The sequence below is a fragment of the Schistocerca americana genome, chromosome 1 (genome assembly GCF_021461395.2).
Source record: "Schistocerca americana isolate TAMUIC-IGC-003095 chromosome 1, iqSchAmer2.1, whole genome shotgun sequence".
Taxonomy (NCBI): Eukaryota; Metazoa; Arthropoda; class Insecta; order Orthoptera; family Acrididae; genus Schistocerca; species Schistocerca americana.
The window spans coordinates 209,479,374-209,494,738 of NC_060119.1; the positions used below are offsets into that span (position 1 = coordinate 209,479,374).

Sequence of the window (15,365 nt, forward strand, 5' to 3'; positions counted from 1 at the left end):
TGAGTAGTTAAGAATGGAAATAGAAGTAATCTGCTCAATTGCAGACCCATATCACTGGTGTCAGTTTTGAGTAGAATTTTGGATCATATACTGCATTTGAAAATTATGAATTACCTCAAAGAAAATGATTTATTGACACACAGTCCCAAGCATTTAGAGAATATAATTATTGTGAAACATAACTAGTTGTTTATTCACTCCAAATAATAAGTGCTATTTGCAATGGATCTTCCATTAATTCCAATTTCTTGATTTTCAGAACGCTTTTGACAGGGTTCCTTACAAGTGATTTATTATAAAACTGCGTGCCTATGGAGTATCGTCTCCATTGTGTGACTGGATTCATGTTTCAAAGTTTGTAGTAATTGAGTGATATCTGATGTTATTCAAGGATATGTTATAGGCCTTCTGCTGTTCCTCATATATATAAACGATTTAGGAGACAATCTGAGTCACCCTCTTAGATTGTTTGTTGTCATTTGCTGTCCATTGTAAACAGCTTCTTCTTCTTCGCCTTCTCTCTCTCTCTCTCTGTCTTCTTTCCTTTTTTTTTTTTTTTTTTTTTTTTTTTACAGGTGACTGAAAAAATTAATGATGATATTTAAAATTTCCTCTTCACTGGTAAGCCTACCATTCTCCTTCTTTTTCTTATGCCTTTGTCCCACATTGGCCTAAGGTCAGGATGATTACTAAATGGATTTGGCATGGTTAATTTAAGGATTGACCGGATGCACATACTATCACCACCCCATTACCCTCTGGGGTGGAATATGTGTAACCTAGCTACCAGTGAGTACCGTTATTCATGCGAAAATGAACAGAAGTTTTCTAAATGTTTACAAAACATGTAACTGAGATGAGACTTGGGTACCACCTTGGTATTCACCTGGTGGGATACAGAAAGCCACCTAAAAATCCCCTCTGGGTTGGCTGACAAACTGATGCTCGTTGTTAATCCACTGGGCAGATTTGATCCAGGGCCGGCACACTTCCCATCCCAAAAGTGGCACTTTAACACTCATGGCTTCTGGGCTGGTATATGTAAGCCAACATTGTCTCCATCTATTGCAGTAATTTACTTCTGGCCAACAATAAGCTATTATTTAGCATTATTTGTGTTTTGTTTTTCAGATGGAAACTGCAAATGACCTCTTTGTTTTTCCTTAAATCGGCTTTTTCTTTTCTCAGGGTTTTACACAGTTGAGAACACTTTTTTCACGTCACGAACAGATTGAATTTTAACTTCCCTTCTCAGTTTTATCGTTATTCTTACTTGAGCCATCAACTTCTTGTGTACTTAAAACAATTGTTTTTGCCAGATCTTCTTCTGGCGAGTCTTGAAATTTTACCTTAAGAGGACTTGCTAGAGGCTTTTCTTTGTTTCGTTTAAGTTTTGTGAGGTTCCCAGAAATTTATACCTTTCTTCTCATGCATTTATGTCAGTCCTTGCTCTTACTAGTTGTTGGTCACTGCTGGTGTTGAATTTTTTTAAAACAAAGACGCCATAAACTATATAAGGGGAATTCAATAGTATAAAGTTTATCTCTTTTAACATTGAAGTTGAGACTTCTCTATGTCCATTTCTATTTAGGATACTTTTTTGAAAAAGAAGTTCATTAAAGGCATTTTAGTAAATTCTGCAAATTGGGCTAATCGCTGTCTTCTCTTATTTCTCTTGTTGATCCAGCTACCATTTCGCCTTGTTTGTGTGTTCCTGTCTTAGTGTTAAAATCACCAATAACTAATGTAAAGTGGCAATCCTTTCCTTTTTGACATATTTCACACATCACAAATATTGGAAAGAAATGGGCACTCATTTTTGTTATTTTAATCATGATTTACATTGGACTCTGTACATGTGCTATACACATCTAGTAACTCACACCTCTCTCCTGCAAAATCAACTTCTTAAATTTCGCTACTCCCTGGCTCCCTGTCATTAGTTTAGTATTTAGTAGATCTGTAGATAAACTATGTGATCAAAAGTATCCGGACACCTGGCAGAAAATAACTTATAAGTTTGTGGGGTCATCCATCGGTAATGCTGGAATTCAATATGATGTTGGCCCATCTTTAGTCTTGATGACAGCTTCCACACTCGCAGGCATATGTTCAATCAGGTGCTGGAAGGTTTCTTGGGGAATGGCAACCCATTTTTCACGGAATGCTGAGGAGAGGTAGCGATGTTGGTCAGTTAGGCCTGGCACGAGGTCGGCATTCCAAAACATCTCAAAGGTGTTCTATAGGATTCAGGTCAGGACTCTGTGTACACCAGTCCATTACAGGGATGTTATTGTTGTGTAACCACTCAGCCACAGGCTGTGCATTATGAACAGGTGTTCGATCATGTTGAAAGATGCAGTCACCATACCCGAATTGCTCTTCAACAGTGGGAAGCAAGAAGATGCTTAAAACATCAATGTAGGCCTGTACTGTGATAGTGCCACGCAAAACAACAAGGGGTGCAATCCCCCTCCATGAAAAACACAACCACACCATAACACCACCACCTCCGAATTTTACTGTTGACACTACACACGCTGGCAGATGACATTCACTGTGCATTCGACATACTCACACCCTGCCATCGGATCGCCACACTGTGTACTGTGATTCATCACTCCACACAACGTTTTTCCACTGTTCAATCATCCAATGTTTATGCTTCTTACACCAAGCGAGGCGTCGTTTGCCATTTAGCAGTGTGTGTGTGTGGCTTATGAGCAACCGCTCGACCATGAAATCCAAGTTTTCTCACCTCCCACCTAACTGTCATAATACTTGGAGTGGATCCTGATTCAGTTTGGAATTCCTGCATGAAGGTCTGGATATATGTCTGCCTATTACATATTACGACCATCTTCAACTGCCGGTGGTCTCTCTCAGTCAGGAGACGAGGTCAGCCTGTATGCTTTTGTGCTGTACGTGTCCCTTCGCATTTCCATTTCACTATCGTAAACAGTGGACCTAGGGAAGGTTTAAGAGTGTGGAAGTCTTGTGTACAGACGTATGACAGAGGTGACACCCTATCACCTTACCATGTTTAAAGTCCGTGAATTCTGCGGAGCACCCCATTCTGCTCTCTCACAGTGTCTAATGATTACTGAGGTAGCTGAGATGGAGTATTTGGTGGTAGGTGGCAGCACAATGCACCTAATATGAAAAATGTATGTTTTTGGGGGTGCCCGGATACATTTGATCACATATTGTATGTCAGTCCTCATCCACACTATTCTCTCAGTGATCTCATGTTCTGTTCTATTGTGTCATTCACTCCAACCCCAGCCTCATATATGATAGTGTGCAACACACTACGAGGGTTTAGAGTCATAATGATGTATCGACAAAATTTGCCATTTTGACTTATGTGCTTCACCACTGTCTTAACGTTAAAACTGGGAATTATTGAATGAATGTAAACACACACTAAGAACTATGAGATATCACATTTATCATCAATATGAATTTGGTGGTGTAGTAATAGCATTTCTAGTGTTGCAAAATTTCTTTTGCCTTCATCTCAAAACAATTTTGTTGGTACGTTGTTCTGATTCTAAACCCCTGACTAAAGGCCACATGTTCACCAGCAGGAGCCTCACGGTTCAGTATTAGTATGCTCTTCCTTTACTTGTCCTCCCTCTCCTAACATTTGGTCCCTATGTGCACTTGACCTGTATCTTTCCCTTGCCTCTTGTTTCCTTATTCTCTCCCCTGCTCCACCCAATTCAAAAATTTAGCTTCAGTGAGGCCACAGTACTAGGTAATGTAACAAAGTGTGTTTGTCTGCTTTGAAGGAGAATACAAGTTCTTCAATAAAGAACTAATAAAAGGCATTTAAATTTCCAGGTGAGTGAGTTCATCAAAATTGCAAAATGTCATGGCAGTGTTTTCATTACCCGTATACAGCTGTTGCCAGGTGTGAGCCAACACTTCCCCTTGCCCAAGGGCAGGTGGGAATGGAACTGCATTCAACTTCTGGCACAGAGAGTCAGGCTGCACCTCGCATGCCTTTCGGTTGGCTCTTGGCGGGGAGTACTCGCAGTGTTTAGTAGCCAGTATTGGATCCCGAGTAGAACTTAATTTGTAGCTGCAGCACCTACATAAACCAACTGAGAGACTATCTTGTTACTGTACCAGAAGAATATGTGAGTGACACTCACAGAAAAGCCACATAATTTTGACGAACTCACTCGACCGGAGATCTTTATTGTAGTTCAGCTTGCTAAGAAAGACAATGACATCATGTCAATAAAGAAATTTAAATTGCTCATGTTAGCATTTATTAGTTTTTTGAGAATATGTTAATGCAGTAATTGAAGTTGTAAATCCTTACACATAATGTAATTGTGATCTCCAAATAATTGGCTTCAATTCTGCCACATAGGTGCTAGAGACACTGCTTGATGAAGCAGCTAGCGCAGCAGGCATTGCCAAGGTAGTGACACAAGAGGGGGGCCACAGTGAAGGCATTGGACCCATGCTTCCAGCAGCACCACCAGAGCCAGAGATCCGGCTATCCCCTGCAGACTGGCGTCGTATTGCATTGTCCTCGCAGAAGACTCCTGCTACGGTAGAAGAAGACGATGTGGTGTTTGTTAATGCCCCTCCACCTGAGATGGTTTGTATTTCCCACATCACTGGCTAAAATGAGTCTTATAAATGAAATACCATGTATGTTGGGTGGCCTTTAACAGACAATTTCTTAGCTGATCTTTCTCTTTCTTTCTCTGTCTCTCAACACACACACACACACACACACACACACACACACACACACACACACACAGGGAGGGAGGGGGAGAGAGAGAGAGAGAGAGAGAGAGAGAAGAGAGAGAGAGAGAGAGAGAGAGAGAGAGAGAGATTCACTGTGTTTTTTCGCTAAATTTACCTCATTTGAATCTTTGCTGGTGTCATTTGCTGTTGCAAAACTTCAATTTGCACTCAAGAATTGTTTTAACTAGTGCACCTAGTTCGTGTTACAGTTGCACCATTTGACACTTCATTATTAGAATTTCTTTGGATTCAGTGGCATCCTATTTGTCATTTTAGTGTTAAGAATTGTTCTTTGAATCATTGTCAAAAACATTACAATACATGGTATATTTATGGCGTAGGGTTGTGGCAATCCCATCGCCCAGTGGGAAACCACTGCAGTCAGCCACCTGAGTATTGGCGGAAAACCATAGCATTAATAGGGTGTAGAGGAAATGTGTATCTTTCAACCGCAAACAACTGGGCCCCTCTACGGTTCACAACCGTAGCTGTAACTCCGAGCTTGCTCCACAAAAGGTTTAACCCCTTTTGACAGTCAACCTTGGACGGAAATCTTTTAAGGAAAACTCCACCGCTTGGCAACAGCCAGGAAAGACTGCATTCGGATATGGTGGGCAGTCATTTAAAAGATAATTTAGATGAGCCCGAGCATCTGAAATTACCCAAGACTGACAGCAGACGGAATCTTAGACTCAAGACAGGACAGATAAGTAACATAGCGACACACAATATAAATTCTCTCATTCAACCAGTTCAACCAGGTAAACTCAAAATTTTGACAGACAGAATGGATCGGCAGGGGATTCTGATAACCGAACTTTAAAAAATGAGAAACACGGATCAAGAACCAATGGAATCACAAGGATATAGAATTTAGAAGGGAATACCAATGGAAAGAGCAATGAAGCAATGCCTGCAATTTGGAACAGGATTCGTGGTTAACCTCAAAGTGATAGATTCCATAATAGAATTCAAAGCACAATCTCCTGGGCTCTCAACATTAACTATAAAAGCAGTAAATAGAACATACACAAGATGTCCCAACTAATGACAAAAACAATAGAAAAGACCACAGAGAAGATGTGGATGGATTTTGGGAGCTTTTGGATCAGACAGCAATAAACACCAACAAAAATCGCACCAAAATTATAATTGGGGACTTTAATGCCCAATTAGGAAGGGAAAAGAAGTACAGAGATGTAATAGGCAAATGGCTAGCACAACAAAGAACGAACCAGAATGGCATGAGACTGGTGGAATTCTGTAGAAACCATGACATGATCTCAAAATCATGAGAAGCCCAAATAAACTTAAAACCTGGAAACACCCAGACTGGACAAAAGGAGAATGGCAGTTGGATCATGTCTGCATGGATAAGAACTACCACAAGAAAATCTACAATGTGAAAGTCCTGAGAGGAACTGACACTAGAGCAGATCATTACTTGATAAAAATAAAAATTAAGCTCACCCCACTGAGAAAGAAAAAATCCCACCCAAAAAGAAATAGAACCCGTGACCCTCATAAATTGATAAATAACAAGGAATATGAAGAACAAACTAGGAATATAAAAATAACAGATGATCTGGATGAAATTATTCCTCAATTGAAACAAATAGCTGAACAAGTAGCCCCAATAAATCCTAGGGAAAAACACCAGTGGTGGAATGACAAATGTGATAAAACTGTGGAAGATAGACACCACGTCTAGTTAAGGTATCAGAGTCAAAAACAGAAGAATGTTACTTGGAACTCACAAAACAAAGAAACATGACTCAAAAAACATTCTCTACAATTGCTGTAAAGATCAACTTGAAAAGGAGCTAGGAGAATATCAAGGAGGATTTAGACCCTGGATAAGCTGTCCAGAACAGATCATCACATAAAATTAATAATGGATGCCTACAAAAGGAGACAGCAGCAACTAGTCACAACTTTTGTAGACTTCAAAAAAGCTTATTATTGCATCCATAGATCTTCTATGCTGGACATATTAAAAAATTTTGGACATCATCCCAAATTAATAAAAACGATAAAATTAACCCTTACAAACACCAAGTCCAAAGTAAAATATTGAGGAGAACTATGTGAGCCATTTACAATTAAAAAAAGAGTAAGACGAGGTGATGGTCTATCACCACTGCTCTTCAACTGTGCTCTTGAATACTTGATGAGAGAATGGTACAAAGAGAATCCTAAAAACATAACAATTGGAACCAAGAAATATGATAGAAACATATATGATATAAACCTAAATTGTTTAGGATTCACAGATGACTTGGCATTACTATCTAATAATGTACAAGAAGCTAGAAATCAAGTAATGAGCCTGCAAAATGTAGTGCAAAAAGTAGGACTCCAGATATCTTTCAAAAAGACCGAGATGATGGTAACAGACCCGCTAGTAGTAGACCACGTAACAGTGGACAACAGAAAAATTAAAATAATGAAGCAATCTAAATATTTTGGTGAGATTATAACACACAACTTGGATCAAAAACCTGCTTGGTAAGAAAGAACCAATAAAACGATAAAAGCTCAAAAACGAACATGGTCTAAATACAATAAGAAATGTCTATCAGTTCAAACAAAATTAAAACACTACAATACGGTGGTTCAGCCAGAGGTAACATGCACAAGCGAGACTGTTTTCAAAGTCACTCAGAGAAACAGAGTCGACAAAACATTAAAAGTAGAGAGAAGAATAGCTAGAACATGCATAAATAAACAATACCAGAAGGAAGGACAATGGCAGATAGTGTTGAGTGAAGAAGTGTACAGGGAACTGGAGCCCATCACAGGAATCAGATTAGCAAGAAAAATTATGCAGAAACTGTGGAATCTGAAGCAACAAGTAGGATGGATCAAGGAAATTACATAGAGAAGAACTAGATATGACCTTGGATGATCTGCAAAACAAGACAGAAAATCTCAAGAAACTGAAAGACAGGAAAATAAGATTTAAACCCAAATTAGACAAACGACACACAATGAAAGGAGTATTTACAGATGAGGAAAGGCAGGAAAGATCAGAACGAATGAAAGGGTACTGGGCAGTTAAGAAAGAACGAAATATGTGCTTACTGAAGAAGAGGATCAAGAAATGATTGACTAAAGTGGTCCAATGAGGACATAAAAGCAAATTATAATAGCAACATGGTATATTTTTCTGTTTGTAGCTTGTGTCTCTGAGTATTCCATCATTATCATCATTATCATTATCCTTTTCCAGACATTCGGCACATCTATACTTCTCCCTGCATTATGATCTTCAGTCATACTCATGTTGTTTTGCATGTTATGTCGTTTGCCCATCTCCCATTGCATCAAACTCATAATATTTTTGTATCTCATTGTAAGCCAGCAAACATCTTCCTTCAGCTGGGAGCCATTCATTACTCTGTCTTCATGTTCTGCCGACCTCCATTTAATTTTCGTCAATCTCATGAGTATGTCTCCCACTACTGTCTGCTGCCTGATCTGTTGGTTTGTTTTTGTATCTTTCATAGTACATTACCGGCCATTAAGATTGCTACACCAAGAAGAAATGCAGATGATAAACGGGTATTCATTGGACAAATATATTATACTAGAACTGACATGATTACATTTTCATGCAATTTGGGTGCATAGATCCTGAAAAATCAATACCCAGAACAACCACCTCTGGCCGTAATAACGGCTTTGATACGCCTGGGCATTGAATCAAAACAGAGCTTGGATGACATGTACAGGTACAGCTGCCCATGCAGCTTCAACACGATGCCACAGTTCATCAAGAGTAGTGACTGGCGTATTGTGACAAGCCAGTTGCTCGGCCACCTTTGACCAGATGTTTTCAATTGGTGAGAGATCTGGAGAATGTGCAGACCAGGGCAGCAGTCGAACATTTTCTGTATCCAGAAAGGCCCGTACAGGACCTGCAACATGCGGTCGTGCATTATCCTGCTGAAATGTAGGGTTTCGCAGGGATCAAATGAAGGGTAGAGCCACGGTTCGTAACACATCTGCAATGTAATGTCCACTGTTCAAAGTGCTGTCAATGCAAACAAGAGGTGACCGAGATGTGTAACCAATGGCACCCCATACCACCATGCCAGGTGATACGCCAGTATGGCGATGACGAATACACACTTCCAATGTGTGTTCACTGCGATGTTGCCAAACACGGATGCGACCATCATGATGCTGTAAACAGAACATGGATTCATCCGAAAAAATGACGTTTTGCCAATCGTGCACCCACGTTTGTCGTTGAGTACACCATCGCAGGCGCTCCTGTCTGTGATGCAGTGTCAAGGGTAACCGCAGCCATGGTCTCTGAGCTGATAGTCCATGCTGCTGCATACGTCGTCGAACTGTTCGCTCGGATGGTTGTTGTCTGGCAAACGTCCCCATCTGTTGACTCAGGGATCGGGACGTGGCTGCACGATCAGTTACATCCATGCACATAAGATGCCTGTCATCTCGACAGCTAGTGATACGAGGCCGTTGTTGTCCAGTATGGCGTTCCGTATTACCCACCTGAACCCACCGATTCCATATTCTGCTACCAGTCATTAGATCTCGACCAACGTGAGCAGCAATGTCACGATACGATAAACTGCAATCGCGATAGGCTACAATCCTACCTTTATCAAAGTCGGAAACGTGATGGTGTGTATTTCTCCTCCTTACACGAGGCATCACAACAACGTTTCACCAGGCAACGCTGGTCAACTGCTGTTTGTGTATGAGAAATCGGTTGGAAACTTTCCTCATGTCAGCACGTTGTAGGTGTCGCCACTGGTGCCACCCTTGTGTGAATGTTCTGAAAAGCTAATCATTTGCATATTACAGCATCTTCTCCCTGTCGGTTAAATTTCGTGTCTGTAGCACGTCATCTTCGTGGTGTAGCAATTTTAATGGCCAGTAGTGTAATTTTATGAAAAGGGAAGTTGCTACTCACCATATAGCAAAGATGCTGAGTCGCAAGTAGGCACAACAAAAAGACTGTAATAAATAAATCTTCTGGCCAGTAAGGACTACTTCAGAAATTGACGACAGACACACACAGAAACACTCAAGCAAACGCAGTTCACACACACACACACACACACACACACAACTGCACTTTCAGCAAACTGAAACCACACTGTGAGGAGCACCAATGCATGATGGGAGTAGCGACTGGGCGGGGGTAAGGAGGAGGCTGGAGTGGGGAGGAGGAGGGATAGTAGGGTAGGGATAGTGGACAGTGAAGTGCTGCAGATTAGACGGTGGGCAGGGGAGAGGGGGGTTAGCAGAAAAGGAGAGAAGTTAGAAGATTGGGTGCGATGGGTATTGAGGGCTGTATCATGCTGAAAAGGGAACAGGGAAGGGGTTGGGTTCATGAGGACAGTGACTAATGAAAATTGAGGCCAGGAGGGTTACGGGATTGTAGGATGTCTTGCAGGGAAAGTTCCCTCCTGCACATTTCAGAAAAGCTTGTGTTGGTGGGAAGGATCCATATGGCACAGTCTGTGAAGCAGTCATTGAAATGAAGGTTGTCATGTTTGGCAGCATTCTCAGCAACAAGGTGGTCCACTTGTTTCTCGGCCACAGTTTGTCAGTGGCCATTCATGCGGATAGGCAGCTTGTTGGTTGTTGTGCCCACATAGAATGCAGTACACTGGTTGCAACTTAGCTTGTAGATCACTTGACTGATTTCACAGGTAGCCCAGCCTTTAATGGGATTGATGACGCTTGTGACCGGACTGGAGTAGGTGGTGGTGGGAGGATTTATGGTACAGGTCTTGCATCTAGGTCTGTTACAGTGGTACGAGCTATGAGGTAAGGGGTTGGGATCAGGGGTTGTGTACGGATGGACGAGTATGTTGTGTAGGTTCGATGGACGGTGGAATACCACTGTGGGAGTGGTGGTAGGAAGGACAGTGGGCAGGACATTCCTCATTTCAGGGCATGACGAGAGGTAGTCGAAACCATAACGGAGAATGTAATTCTGTTGTTCCAGTCCTGGCTAGTACTGAGTTATGAGGGGAATGCTCCTCTGTGGATGGACAGTGGGACACTGGGAGGTGGTGGGAGACTGGAAAGGTAAGGTAAGGTATGGGAGATTTGTTTTTGTACAAGGTTGGGAGGATAATTACGGTCTGTGAAGGCTTCAGTGAGACACTCTGTATAATTTGAGAGGGACCGCTCATCACTGTAGATGTGATGACCACGAGAACTTTCTCTGCAAGACATCCTACAATCCCGTAACCCTCCTGGCCTCAACTTTCATTAGTCACTGTCCTCACCAACCCAGCCCCTTCCCTGTTCCCTTTTCAGCACTATACAGCCCTCAATACCCATCTCACCCAATCTTCTAACTTCTCTCCTTTTCCGCTAACCCCCCTCTCCCCTGCCCACTGTCTAATCTGCAGCACTTCACTGTCCACCATCCCTACCCTACTATCCCTCCTACTCCCCACCCCAGCCTCCTTGTTACCCCTACCCAGCCGCTACTCCCATCATGTATTGGTGCTGATCGCAGTGTGGTTTCAGTTTGCTGAAAGTGCAGTCGTGTGTGTGTGAATTACGTTTGCATGAGTATTTTTGTGTGTGTCTGTTGTCAGTTTTTGAAGAAGTCCTTACTGGCCGCAAGCTTTATTTGTGACAATCTTTTTGTTGTGCCTATCTGCGACTCAGCATCTTCGCTGTATGGTGAGTAGCAACTTTACTTTTCATAAAATTATTATGAAAGATACAAAAACAAACCAACAGATCAGGCAGCAGACAGTAGTGGGAGACATACTCATGAGATTGATGATAATTAAATGGAGGTCGGCAGGACATGAAGACAGATGAATGAATGGCTCCCAGCTGAAGGAAGATGTTTGCTGGCTTCCAGAGAGTTACATTGCATCCTGGATTTTCCATTGTTTGGTTTCATAGTAATTTTCAACATATGTCTTCCTTTTCAGAGGTGTCAAAAGTTTAGATTCATTCAGGAATGTTTTATTTACATTTGTTCCGTCTTCACTTTCTCAGTTTAGGAATATGGACACTACTACTTGCTTTGCTAAGAATTGTTCTGGTGCTACCTTTTTGTACTCCTTTTTCAAACTTAATTTTCCGCTATTATGATGAAGTGTAATAGAAGCTGTAGCACCGACATTCTTCTATACACTAATGTAGGGTGAATCAGTGCTTTGTTCGTCAAGGGCGGTTCTACCATTACATCTATGCCTATACACTGCATGCCACATGACAATGTGTGGTGGAAGGTACTTCTGGTATGATTATCTATTTCCCCATTTCCTGTTCCAGTTATGAATGATACTTGGGAAGTATCTTCACTAAGCCTCCGTATGAGCTCTTAATTTCTCCAATTTTCTTATTGTGGCTATTTCGTGGGATGTTTGCTGTAGGATTTAATGTATTGACTGTGTTTTTGAAATTTATGATCTTGAAATTTATCAGTTAACTTCTCATGTAGCCCTGCCACTGTAGGTCAATGAGCATTTCTGTAACCTTCTTGCACTTATTAGACACGTCCATGACAAAATATGCAGCTGCTCTTTGCATCTTCTCTCTCTTTTGAATTAATCCTACTTAGCAAGGTTCCCAGACTGATAAGAAGTGCTTAAAATCACTTGACAAGACATTTTGTAGATAACTGTTTTTGTGGATGAATTGCACTTCTTAAGATTCTTCCCATACATCTCAGCCAAGTATCTGCTTTTTCTACAGCTATTTTTATGTGGTTATTTCCTTTATATTACTTTGTGTGATGATTTATCTTGAATAGTGTAATCAAACCATAATGGGTCTTTCGGGTTTTTGTGCAATATGTTAATTTATTGGCATTGAGGGTCGCCGCTCCATCTTCAGACCACTTTCCTTTTTTCATACCCGTAACACTTTGGTGACAAAACCCGAGAGTAGCTCCGGCCACAACGTTGTGTTCAAAGAACTGTGTCCGAGTGCAGCTCAGGCCACACTTTCCTTGATGCGCATGCCACCTATCGCACAAAAAAACTGTTCATCATTCATAAGAGAACAATGGTCGTATATCTTTCTACCTGTCCCTGACAAAGATGCCTTCTGTTGTCAATTTGTAGAATTATTCCAAAAGAAACATTAGCAAACATAACAGCTACCTTTGCAAATCTCTGAGCCAATATGTAATCACATTGACATAATTTTGTGCCTGTACTTGTTAGGTTTCTCAGTTTTCCGTAATTCTGTTATGAATCTGTCAAGTTTGTTGAGCAGGCAAGAAATTTTGGAAGCTCGAGAGAAAGAAGTTGTTCAGTAACTCACATTGCAACTTTTTTTAAACACATAATTATATTGTTTGTCCTCATTATTTTAAAATTTGTTAGTTATAAAAGCACTAAGTAAATATGGAAAATACATTTTGAAGCTTGGTTTTTTAAATTATATATTACTCTTGAAGATATATCAATCACATATGTGCCAGTAACACTTTAAATAATGGCATAAATGGCTGAGTTTCTAGGCCCGACATCCTTTGAAGTGGCCAGTCTTCAAAGTGTTAATGGCATTAAACAAGCACATCATCTGGCATTACTTACAAAATATCAATTGTGTGGATTTTGTTGAAACATGGATCTCAAGCCTTTTTAAAATCTTTTAATTCCAGGCAAAATGGTAATTCATACCCATTGTTTCCTCTATAATTTCCTTATAACATTTCAAAATAAAACTCAGTCACCTCTTGCCCAATTATTTATATTTCACTTTTCTGGTTTCAACAGATTAATCTTTCATCTTCAGAAGCCTATAAAATTTGGGATATTATAAATCATTAGTACTTGGCCATACATACACTTCTTATACTTCGTAAACTGTCTGGCCAAGTTCTAATGATTTATAATATCCCATGTTTTTTAGGCTTCTGAAGATGACAGATTAATCTGTTGAAACCATAAGAGCGAAGTAAAAATAATTGTGCAGTTGACAGCTGAATTTTATTCTGAAATATTTACTGTAGTTGCTAAGAAAATACCATCTACAAATAAAATGATATTTAATTAAAACTTGCAAATGATTCATTGTGCTGTATTTATTTGTAGATCCAGCTTGGTCACTTGCTTGATTGAAATCCAGTGATTTTTGTATATGGTTGGTGATAGTTGCAAATGTTTGTACATCATAATGAGAATTCTTTGATAGTTGTATAGTTTTTCAATGTCTTGTTTGTCTTCTTTCTTAAGAAGTACAAATGTTGCAGCATAGTTCCAGTTTTAGGGAACAAGCTACTTTGAAAGTTACATATTTATTTTCCCCAAGTGGTAACCAGTTTTAATGAAACACGTCATTGTCAGACACCTTTCCTTTCTTCATGCTACAAATGGCTCAAGAGACCTCACCTGGCATTACTTTCAGAATTTCATTATTTTTATTAGTAACTATCTGTGTTTCTGATTTATCTCTTGACTTCGACAAACATGTAAAAAAATCTGGGAATGCTTGTACTATTTTCTCTGTGTTGTTTGTTGCTGTGCTGTCTGCCTTCTTAACTGGTAAAATGTTATATCCACCTAACATAAGTTTCCTTCATACTCTTATTGTTTTCAACCATTATTCTCTAGCATCTTTTTTGAAGATTTTCTGAATAATTTTGTTCAATTCACCATGTTCTGTTAATATTAATTGTAACTCTCACTTTCTCAGTAATAGCCACCATGTCCCATTTGAAATTATTTTTCATTTTCTTGTGCGTCCTTCTTACCTGAAACATATTTTGCTCTTGGGCTAGTTACCATTTGCTAAATAACTGCCCCCGTTGTTTATGCTTGTATCATCTTCATTTTCGAAGGCGCTGAAAGTGTTGCTTAATTTAATCTAGTACAACTCCCTATTCTTCGAGACACCTACATTCTCAGATCCTACGCTTGTGGAATCTATTTCTGTGTAGCCTTGTATCTGTTTCTGTTCTACATCTAATGAGTCTATGACATCTGTCAGTTCAATAGTGAATACTGGACATCACTTGAAATGTTCTCCATATTGATAGTTTGATACAATCTGGTCAGGTTCATTTGTAATTTCAGGCTCATTCGTTGTTCCATTTGGACTTAGCAAACCCCATTTTTAAATTGTTTTCTTTTTCTACACTACCTTAAGAATAGGCACTTTTCTTGTTTGCAAATTCAGACCATATCTGATTACAAAAATATAAGACACACATGCCTTATTGCTTTGTTAATTGTAATGTTTATGCAGTTCAGAATGGAAATATCATACCTCCTTGTAGTTTGTTTAAATTGTGCTTTCTTGTCTTTGATTTTTTTAAAATACATATATCTCCATTTTCTTCTCACTTCCCGTCCTCTTCCCTGCCCAAAAAGAAGTGTCATTGCTTTTCTTGTCCTCACAAAGTGATTATGGTGTGTTTTTTTTTCTGAGAGACATAACAGTTTATACTGCCACTTTGATAGATATTACTTTTGAGGAAGGAAATTTTTTTGGTCCTGTTTATTTTGTACATCAGTAGAGCTTGCAGGATGCTTTGTGCACCAGTCTAGCACATATTCAGCAAAAATGGACTGATTTGGTACATAATCTCACTGGCACACTAGCAAATAGACCTAATTACACTG

The 15,365-nt window shown here is 39.9% G+C and overlaps 1 protein-coding gene across 1 annotated transcript in view; it reads left to right on the forward strand.

Annotated features, from left to right (window-relative positions):
- LOC124619561 (histone-lysine N-methyltransferase 2D-like) overlaps positions 1-15,365 on the forward strand; it is a 72,251-nt gene that overhangs the window by 53,434 nt on the left and 3,452 nt on the right. Inside the window, exon 4 of the mRNA XM_047146086.1 lies at positions 4,385-4,618. Within this exon, the coding sequence (XP_047002042.1) occupies positions 4,385-4,618 (234 nt within the window). The remainder of the gene's footprint in view (positions 1-4,384; positions 4,619-15,365) is intronic.